Genomic DNA, 11194 nt, shown 5'->3' on the forward strand with positions numbered 1-11194 from the left:
AATTTCTCTCACCTTACCAACACTACAGCTAAACCAAAGCGATTCAAAAATCTGATATATTTTTTCTTGAACCGAAGCTACATAGTACATGGCCTAAGACTTAGGAGTGTTCTTGTTAGGCAGCTATGCTGAACTGTTTGGGCCGGCCCGTCTACGGGATTTTCTTGGTGCGGTGTCGATTATGCCCTCGCGAGGAAAGCAGTAGGAATTGTACTGGTCATCAGGTTGGCACGAGTATAAATTGTTGTGGGCCTTTAGATGAACCGAAATGAATGGTTGTTATTTATTTAGGGGTACCACAAAATATCTCTTTTTTAACGGTCCACAAGCATGGTAATTTTTACACAAACCTTCCATCTCATCCATGGTTTTGGATAGTAATTACTCACAATAATTTTTTGCTAGTGCAAAAAAATCTAATATTCATCCCCTATTTTACATGGAGAAAATAATGTTGTGTTCTAGTACGGTATTGTCGAAAACATATACTTACTCCACCATCCATCGTTTTCTTCTATACCAACTTCGGAAACAAAAAACACTCCATCCGACACTTCTTTTAGTCGATTTTTTTATTTCTCCGAATAAAACTTATTTCGTTGTACGTCAGATCTTTCAACCGGTGCATGTTTTCCTTGCTCCGGATATTAGAGCTATGTATAGGCTCCTGGCGAACTACCCTATTTTTGTTCCATTGTCATATGATCATCTGGTGTTTTTTAATCAATAATGCACACTTTTTTCATTGCCTCATGATTATCGCTTTCCCCTTTTCTGATTCTTTGCTTTCACCACCAAAAATATAATTTCTAATACTAGCAAAGGTTATTTTTCAAGATACATTTTTATTCTTCCTGTATTTCCCTGATAGAGGAGTTTAACACTTCAACTTCCGCCTCTTCTTACATCAACTGAGATCCATATTAAGGAAGATTATCTCGCTCGTGTTTTTTGCGAGAAAAACGCTCTAGGTTTTCCAGCGATACCTATGGCGCTGAAAAAAAATCCAAACCATGACCCTACATTGGCACTTTTATGTTTTTTGATTAGTGCTTTCGCACCAACACTTCTGCACTTCTGCAGTACACAGATGACCCATATACCGTAGTGCTTCCAAATACTATAACAAATAAACTTAAAAAAATTCTATAACAAATACTCTAACAGACAAGAGCACGGCGTGCCCTCACGGCAAACTTCCTATTAACTTTATAACAACCAACGTTTATCCGCTGCTTAAATAGGATTTGCATCTAAATTTTGTGCGGAGTACCAATCTTGGGCGACATGCATCCATGTCCACTTGGGGTGGATACAAATTGGATGTGGATCATATAGTGCATTTTGTTTATCCGTTTGCATATTTTTTCAGACGAATACGGAGGCTGGCGAATACTAATGCAGAGCGAACATTACTCGAAAACGAATGTGGATTCGATGTTTTCTCAATTCTAAATGGATACAAATATATAAAAATTAATAGAAGCTTGTCTTATAATGAGTCAACTAAAAAGTGATAGATAGAGAAATAAGTACATTGATAAAATATACAATAGTTTCAAGTTTAGTCACGCGGAAATAGATACCAGTTTGTTAGTTTTTTCAGGTTGGGTGATTGGCACATCAGGTTAGAATTACTACTAAAATTACCTAATCTGATTAGATACGGGTGTATCCATTGCGATATCTACATTTTCTTTAAATTTTATTACACCACATTTGTATTTGTAAAATAAATATAAATACTTACCACATCTATTTCACAGTCGTCCAGATTGAAATATTTTCAATTTCTTAAATACTGCAAATGTTAAGTTATTCGGGTTATCCACGGCGTGTTCCTACGCTATATTATCTATTATCCACCTGTACGTACGGTCTTTCGATCTCCTCGTGCAGCATTTTTTCGTTGGCAACGGTGCGCCCGTGGAGCTGATTCGGCTCCATGCAATTTCATGATGGGTCCACATCCATATACCCATGTCAGCCGTAGAATTAAACACAACAAGACAGAAAGCAAGCAGACGATAATTGAGAGAAGGAAGAAGCTCGACTTGAGTTGTTCTTCTCTAATCAGCTTGAGTAAACCAACTGCACCATTGCCAGGCGCAAGCAGCGGCTAACTCCCCAGCGACGGATAGTCATCGACCACAACGCGACAGAGAGAGAAGATATACTTACCAGACGATCGAGGCGGGACGACGCGGACGCCACGAGAGCTTGCGTCCGTACGTCCATGGATGATTACTTCCTATCGGTGGGCTCGATCGCTGAACTGGTCATCACCGTCGGATGAGGAGTGGCACACATAGCGCCGACGGTTGTTGCATTAATTTGGATCGGTCGCGTGATCATGGAGCTTCAGCTTCTCCCTGCCTCCTACGACAGAATACCATGCTATCGCGTAACACGATTTTATCGATGTTTTTTCTTTAAAGGAAAGGCTCGAAATGATAAGACATCGGGGTTAGATTAATGAAATCATTAACTGTCTATGTGTACAACCTTATACAATCAAAGATCACTTTGAGGATACCAGCTTACAATGAAAACTCATGTGTAGGGGGAAAAACGTGCAGAACAACATATACAAGCAAAAATAAGATAACAAAGAGAGTTGTCGGTGTCTTCGTCTCCAACAAATGAAGAACATAGAATGTCGCCGGATCAAGTCCCCTGCCGAAGCATCTTCAGAGCAATATTCCACTAGTAAGATCACCACAAGCAGCAGAAAACAAGAAGAGTTGACCTAGGTCAAGGGCTTGAGGTAACACCTCCAAGAAGGGACAATGTGAAAACGCCGCTGTCACGCAATTCAAATGGATATGAGCTTTTATCTAGAGCCTTCCGACCAAGATGACAAATTAGAAGAGCTCCATGATGACGTCTCTAATTAGGTAAATGTCACACACACAGTTGGCATCGAGTACATGAGGTATATGCATCGATGCCACCGTCCCCATCTGGAAAGCCCCCCTCCTCCCCCCCACACACACACCCTACCATGCGGCCAAGCATGCATGAGCACAGAGCAACACGCCGGAGTTGGATGATGATGGAGGATTAGGGGGGCAGTCATGGTCCGCTTCATGCCACATTTATGGACAACATTCTCATGAAGTCATGGGGATGAGGAGGGAGGGGACAACAGGTGCTACAAGACACTACACCCAAAGGCGAACCCAAGTATAGTTGTGGAATTCTTTCATACATGAAGGAAAAAAAAAACAAATTTGTCCCAAAAGTGCCCCTAGCCACCTGAATTGTCCGAATAATATTTTTTCTAGCTTTGCCCCTGACCATCGCAAACCCTAACGAAGTGGTGTATAGTACCGCACACCCCCCTAAGCCATCCCAAGACATCGCACCAGCGGGCCCGACAATTGCAACACATAAAAACCAGACACACTGTCTCCTCGCCGCAACAGCTGTAGACGCACATTCAAACCAACGGTCGTGTGGATTCACTCGAATTATTTTGCTAGCGTCTGAGCTTACGCGCGACCGTGAATCTAGATAAGAAGCTACATCCAAGTGCGGCATGACGTGGACGCTAGCCACAATCTGAACGTATCTATGCGGCATTGTCCATGCTCACATGTGCGACTGACGACTCTCCAATAGTCACGACAAATTAATGGCCAAGAATAAACCATCACACATATGCAACATGAAAGTAAATGGTTGTAGCATTAATTGCGAGGAAAAGCTTGCAGCATGTTCACAAAATTTGCAATAAATTTCTGATTTAACACATCATGTTATATGTTTTTGCGTCAAGCAAGAAACAATCTTGCGATAAAAAAATCTGTAGAATGGTAACATATATTTTATGGCATCAACCTTGCTAGATCAAGCTCTCCGGTTAAAAATTCGGCTGAGCCTAGGCGCCGAATCCGGTGGCTCTTTTATCTATTGTTGGTATTCCCGAGTGATGCTTATCGAAGCTCAGTGAGAGGACGTTGATCATTGCGGTGAGGTCCGTGTATGGCGCTAAGCGGAGAAGGGGTGGTGATGAGATGGCTCCTCGGCAATGCCCACCATGAGGGGCTTAGGGTTAGTGAAAGCCTACATGTTAGAACTAAACGTCGGATACCAGACAAGCGAGAGGTGTGATTTACCTAGGTTCGGGGCCCCGTAGAGGTAATACCCGTACGTCCTGCCTATCTGATCTTGATTATGATTACAGTTACAATGGGGCAGCCGATGGACTGAGTGGATGTGTTCTCGCCGAGAGGCAAGGTGGCTAGGGTTTGGTGTATGAAGATTAAGAGAGCCATCCGGCAGCCCTCCTCTGGCATTTTTATAGGAGGTCAGATCTCGAGAGTCCTACCCAAACTCAATTATCATACAAAGGTAATCTATCTATTCCTTCCATACTTGAACGATCTCCTCGTCTTGTGCTTTATTTTCTGTGACGAGGTTTGTTGCCTGTTGCCTATTCCGTAATTAAGTGCCAGCTCGCGCAGTTCCAAAATAAATGTGCCAGCCTACGTAATGCCCAAAGAAAATCATCACGTGCGGATGCAGCATCCCAAATACTCCAAGGCCCCACCTGTAATAGTCTCGAGCCGACACTTGAGTGTTTGTAATCGCCCGCGGTTAATCACGTGATTTTAACCAGCTGCTGCCGTGCTTATCTCGGCCGCGGTGAATTATTTCCAAAACAAAATCTCCGCGTGATTAGTTTTTTTCATTCTCTATTCATACCTTGAACACGTGATCAATTATCAGCCGCATCACCCGTATGCGGGCGGGGGCCCTATATATATACAAGTTTCTCCGGCGAGGTCGATCGATCTCAATTAGTAACTCGTCCTGCCATTCCAACTCCGGTCTCCTTGTACCCAGAGAGAGACGACGGTGGCGGTCAACGAGTAATTCCTTAGATAAAAATAATGAAGAATGAGCAAGAACAAGAGCGCGAGCTAGAGGCGGCGCTGCTTCCCGGCGACGGCGATGACGGGAAGGCGGCCGCCGCGGCCGGAAGCGCCTACGCGCTCGTCTGCTCCCTCGTCGCCTCCGCCATCTCCATCGTCTACGGTTACAGTAAGCAAACCTCTGCAACCTCGATCTAGAGATGATCATGCATGCATGCTATACGCTAGCTCGCAAGCTGGCCATTAGCGTATCTTTGTAAATCTTGCGTCGAACAATTATTTTTGATCTGTAGCTAGGAGCCAGGTATCCTGCAATTAATCGCGAAACATTAACAGATCGAGGGGTGATGAGCGGGGCGCAGAAGTTCGTGCAGGATGACCTGGGCATCAGCGACGCGCAGATCGAGGTGCTCATCGGCGCCACCAGCATCTACTCGCTCGTCGGCTCGCTGGCGGCGGGGTGGGCGTGCGACCGAGCGGGCCGGCGACGCACCATGGCGCTCTCCGCGGCCATGTTCTTCGCAGGCTCCGCCATCACCGGCGCGGCGTCCGGGTACGCGGCGCTCATGGCCGGCCAGCTCGTCGCCGGCGTCGCGTGCGGGTTTGGCCTCGTCGTCGCGCCCGTCTACATCGCCGAGATGGCGCCGGCGGCGTCACGAGGATTCCTCTCCTCCATCCCCGAGGTTAGCTCCATCCCACACCTGCACCCTACGTACAGTACGTGTTCATCTGATCGATCGATCTTAATTATAACTAACTGCTTCTCCCGAGCCCAATGCTTGCTAGCTAATTGGGGGTGGATTGACTTCTCATTAAAGGGTAGTTTAGCTAGTAAAATACTACTAGTTACTAGTACTACGTACTATAATTTTTTCGAGATATCACACTAGATCCTAGGATTTCTGGGATCGGTTCGAACGTGGTGGACAGAGAAAGAATGCTAGTCGTACGATGTTCTCCAATAGGCAATAGGAGATCAAATATCAGAAATCAGAATAGTATTTACTTTTGACAGGTATTGGTTCCGGTCACATCTAGCTGGACAATATGATATGATTAGCGAATTCTATCGAATCTCTCTTTTGGAAAGCACATGGGATCCAACTTATCTGATGTTATCTACAGTTATTAGCCTAGTACGTGATTCGTTCGCACTTGGACGGACACGACGAATGCACCAGAAATTGTTGTTTTGCGACAGGTTGACTACCAATGTAACGGTTAAACAACAAGAGTATTTAAAGGGGATTTGCTACTTCCTCTAATCAAAATTATTTGACGCCGTTTAAAAGTACGCCAGTATCACAAAAGTGCGAAAATTCCACTAGTATCTTTGATAATCATCACAGGAGTACAAACAGATAAAAAACTAGTAAACAAAAAAATAAACCACTTGTAATAGTAGATAAATCGAAAGTTATCATGCTAAGTACCTAAAGGACCAACGTACGAGAGAAGTAAACATCGTTAAAGATGAGACCCGTAGATCGAAAGAGCCAGACCTAAAACCACATCAACGGATATAGAAACCGAGTATATCCCATAAGATCCAAGGGACGTACAACTTCACGTGCCCTTCGCTGGTGCTAATTGCACCACCGAAGCGAGAATAGGATAAAAGGACCTTATCTTAACTTGAGAATGTAACCACCACATCACCGTCTACAAGAAGACACAACGTTCCCTGTGAGGGAGACAGAACCCGAGATGAGCTTTACTTTTAGTTTTAGGGTCGCCTCTTTTCTTGGAGGAGTTGCACCGTCCTCGGTACATCTAACATTTATACTTGCACCAAAACTAATTGATGAGTATTGTGTCAATTAATTTAGATCAGAGGTTACCCGCAAAAAGAGAAAATATATAGATCGGAGGCATATCCACTCTTTCGAAGGGTTTATATACAACATGGCGCTATGAACGTCGGTTTAATGTGTGTCATACTACGATAGCATGAGCTCATGGCAAATTTGTAGTGTACAGTGTCTACTCTCATTGCCGGTGCCGCACCATAGCGCTCTCCGCGGCCATTTTCTTCGCCGGCTCTGCCATCACCGACGCGGCGTCTGGGTACGCGGCGTTCATGGCCGGCGTCGCATGTGGGTTGATCGATTGAGCTCAATCAACTACTGCCTCCATACCGGTTTACAAGGCAATTACGCATTTCGAGAAAAATATTTAATTATAAATTTGGTTAACAAAATATAATTTTTATAAGATATATGTCACATAAATTATACCATTTAATTTATATTTTAAAAAAGTTTTCAAAAATATAATTTTTATAATATATATCTTATATTTTGTTAACCGAATTAGTGATCAAAGTTTTTTCGCGAAATACCTACTCCATAATTGACCTGTAAACCGGTAAGGAGGGAGTAACTGCTTCTCCCGAGTCCCGAGCGCAATGCCTGCTAGCTAATTGGAGGTGGATTGACATCTAATTAAAGGGTTGCTTAGGTAATAAAATACTGTATGATTATTTCGAGAGATCACGCTAGATCCTATGATTGCTGGATCGGTTCGAACGTGGTGGACAGAGAAAGAATGCTAGTCGTACTCTGAGTACTGGAAAAATGTTCTCCAATAGGATGTCAAGATCAGAATAATTACTTTGACAGATATCAGTTCTCCAGTCACGTCCACAACAATGCATTATGAATTAAATTTATTAAAGGGAAACCGACGGAATATTTCTTTTGGAAAGCAAGTTGGATCCAACTTCTCTGATGTTATCTACAGTACGTAATTCGTTGGCACTTGGACACCAGAAATTGTTGTTGTTTTGCGACAACTTGCTTACCAATGCAGCACGGCTGAAAGACCGTTATTATTTCATCAACTGTTAAAGTTACACACAGCGAATTCGCTAGTATCATAATTTCAGAAAAAGAGGGAGAAGGAAATCGATATCATAATTACGAGGAGGCAGGCACATCCACCCCTTGCTATTGCTATCCAAGGGTTTCTGTCCAGCACGACGCGACGAACCGGCGGTTTAATGCGTGTCAGTGTTCTACTGTGGTAGCACGAGCTGGTGTCAAATCTCGACCATTAAAGAGCGCAAGCTGCAAATTGAAGTACCGACGACGTTCGGTTCGTTGCAACCGGCAAATGTACTAGCAGCGACTTCCTTTTCTGCTCATCAGGTCGAAGGATGATGTCCAAATGGGAAATGTAACACTCATGCTAAATAAAAAATAATAAGGGCGGCTTCTACTCCTCTCTGTCCTTCGCCTCGTCGTCGCCGGACCTCGCCGTCATTTGTTTTCGCCATGGCCAGCCTCTCCGCCGTGGCTTCGAGCGCCTCTTTGAGCTGATCCACCCGGTTTTTGCACTGCTAGAGCATGGCGAGGGAGAGATGCAGTTTGTCCGCGCTCCAAGAGATGCCTCACCCCTCCGCCAGCACCTCCAAGTGCTGACTCTTTGCCTATGCCTACCGACCATGGCTCGCCGCCAACGCTGCTTTGTGCACAAGACAGGTTGCACCCACCAAGGAGATGTGGGTAGCCTCGCGAGAGGTGGCCTCGGTCTCCTCTGGGCGATGATGTTCGGCCTGGCCTACCGCTCGACAGCCCCGAGTCGGCAGCCAGATTGTCCCCGGCCTAACTGCTCGCGGGAGCGTTCAATTCCTCGAGGTAGGCAGCACTCGCCCATGCCAGGTTAGCAGTTTTAGGGATGCGAGGAGAACTATCTGCTCATGGTTATCATCGGCTTGTCAACCTCGTCGTCCATCTCCACCTCGGTGCCGACATCCTCCATCACTATCATCTCGTCCTCCTCAGATTCCGTTGCGGCGACAATCTCCTCCGCCACCGGTGGGTAGCGTTTGCGTTGTAAGTGGGTGATGTTGGCCCGCGTGGTGATTTTACGGCGAGGTGTGGCTGCGAGGGTGTGCCCATCCATCGGGTGGTGTCATCTTGTTTATAACCGACATCTTGGGTGGGAAAACGAGCGACCACGAGCGTGCAATGAGAGGCCGTGGGGGAAGGCAACACGGTAGGTGACGCCTTGTCAACATTAACTTCATTGTGTTGTCCATGGTTGCCTCTCAAGGGAAAGACGGAAAAATAGGGTGGACCAGGCCAAATGGACCACAAGAGTGCATATTGGTCTGTCTTGTTCGTGGGAACCCTAAACAGGCTAAAACGGATAGTTTTGGTGGCTAAAATAGATTGTCCGTTGAAGATGTTGGCAATATCACAAAAACAAACAGTGAAAAACTAAACGGATCTAACTATCTACATTTGTAAGAATGATGATAAAGATAGCTATATGTGTGAGTTTCATTTCACTAGAAACTCAATTTGGCTCCCGGGTGCGTATGATCCCTTTACCATAAAAACATATTTCCAAGTGTTAAAAAATTTTGACAAAAAAATTTACATGTACATATCCATAATATATGTGTATTCGTTAAGTTTCATGAAAAAATGATATTTTTTATAGTCTAAGCGAAATAGAGAAAATTTATCTTGTGACAAGTCTTTGTTTCAGCACCGAATTTTGTCTTTTTTACACACGCCACATGGCATGTCAATTTTTCATGAAACGACTTTGTGAGCGCGTAGCACATGAAGATGTACGTGCAAAATTTTTGTTTAAATTTTTTTGACATTTTAAAATGTGTCTAACATGTATTTCAAAATAAACTTCTCATTTCTTTTTGAGAAGGAAACATGTCTTGGCTCATTTTATATTTTAATTGAAATTTTTATTTCATTCTTTAAAACTATAAATTATAAAAGTATACGTCATACTTTGGTATGTTCCGAGTTGACATTTCAGTATCTGAATCAATTTTCGCTGTTCTTCACACTCTTTTGTATGCCTGCCACGTCAGATCGCCGGCAACTCGGGCATCCTGCTCAGCTACATCGCCGACTTCGCCCTCGCCGGCCTCCCGGAGTCCCTCAACTGGCGCCTCATGATCGGCGTCGGTGCCGTCCCGCCGCTATTTCTCGCCGTGGCCACGCTGCTCGCCATGCCGGAGACCCCGCGATGGCTCGTCCTCAACGGCCACCACGAGGAAGCCCGCCGGGTCCTCACGCGCACCACCGGCGACGCGGCCCTCGCCGACCGCCGTCTCCAGGATATCGTCTCCTCCGCCCGGGAGAGCCCGAAGCAGGCCGTCCCCCGCGATGGCAAGAAGGAGGCGCGGCCGTCGACGAGCGTGTGGCGCGAGTTGCTGGTCCGGCCGACGCCGTCCGTCCGACGCGTGCTGCTCGCCGTCCTCGGCCTCCAGTTCTTCCAGCAGGCGTCCGGCGTCGCGGCGCTGGTGCTGTACGCGCCGCGGGTGTTCAACCGCGCAGGGATCACATCCCAGCACGCGGTGCTGGGCGCCACCATCCTCCTCGGCGTCGTCAAGACGGTGTCCATCGTCATCCCGCTCTTCCTCACCGACCGGCTCGGCCGGCGCCCCATGCTGCTCACGAGCGCGGGCGGCATGGCCGTGTCCCTGCTCGTGCTGGGCTTCTCCCTCCGCGCGGCGCCGGCGGCGGACGCGGGCGCCGCGTGGTGGGCGGCCGCGACAAGCGTGGCGGCAGCTGCGGCGTTCATGGCGACGTTCTCGCTGGGGTTTGGGCCGGTGATATGGATGTACGGGTCGGAGATCCTGCCGCTCCGGCTGCGCGCGCAGGGCACGGGCATCGGCACGGCGGTGAACCGGGTGATGAGCGCGGTGGTGGGGATGACGTTCATCTCGATGTACGAGGCGGTGGGCATGGCCGGGAGCTTCTACATCTTCGCGGGGTTCGCGGCGGCGGCCTGGGTGTTCGTGTACGCTTGCCTGCCGGAGACCAAGGGGAGGAGCCTCGAGGAGATGGAGGCGCTCTTCGACGGTTCCGCCGACTCACCGTCGCTGATGACGCAGTGATCCGTCGACAATGTATACTATGGTAGCACTAGGACAACGGAGGTAGTAAGACTAGCCAAACGTATTTGCTGAAAGTTCTTCACTGTAAACTTAATTTCGATCGGAAGAATCAGCTATTGGCAGTTTGTACTGTATGATTTGTGTCTGTTCGACTGTTCGGCGTTATTTTCCATCGATTGCGGAGAACGCAGTAGAGAAAGGCCTCACACACCAGACAAAATCACCCTCGCGTCGTCCCCTCCAGGCGAGGCATGGGGCGAACCCTAGCTCCCCAGTGCCGCTACCCCCTCCCCTCCCTTCCCGCCTCGTCGCCTCCGAAGGCCGTCGCTGGCAAAGGCCGTGCTGCATCGGTGATGGGGGCAGCGGGGATCTGGCCTCGTGGCCCTCCTTGCTGCAGGATGGAGGTCAACGCAGCGCCGGGCCACTCGCCGCTCCGTCG

The 11194-nt window shown here is 47.2% G+C and overlaps 1 protein-coding gene across 1 annotated transcript; it reads left to right on the forward strand.

Annotated features, from left to right (window-relative positions):
- The first annotated feature begins 4818 nt into the window (after nucleotides 1-4818).
- On the forward strand, nucleotides 4819-10889 carry LOC124658360 (polyol transporter 5-like). The gene is made up of 3 exons (XM_047196710.1): nucleotides 4819-5049; nucleotides 5217-5563; nucleotides 9724-10889. Exons 1-3 carry the CDS (start codon nucleotides 4899-4901, stop codon nucleotides 10753-10755), a joined length of 1530 nt encoding a protein of 509 aa, XP_047052666.1. The 5' UTR covers nucleotides 4819-4898; the 3' UTR covers nucleotides 10756-10889.
- The last annotated feature ends 305 nt before the right edge of the window (nucleotides 10890-11194 follow it).

The sequence above is a fragment of the Lolium rigidum genome, chromosome 5 (assembly GCF_022539505.1).
Source record: "Lolium rigidum isolate FL_2022 chromosome 5, APGP_CSIRO_Lrig_0.1, whole genome shotgun sequence".
In the NCBI taxonomy this organism is placed as follows: domain Eukaryota; kingdom Viridiplantae; phylum Streptophyta; class Magnoliopsida; order Poales; family Poaceae; genus Lolium; species Lolium rigidum.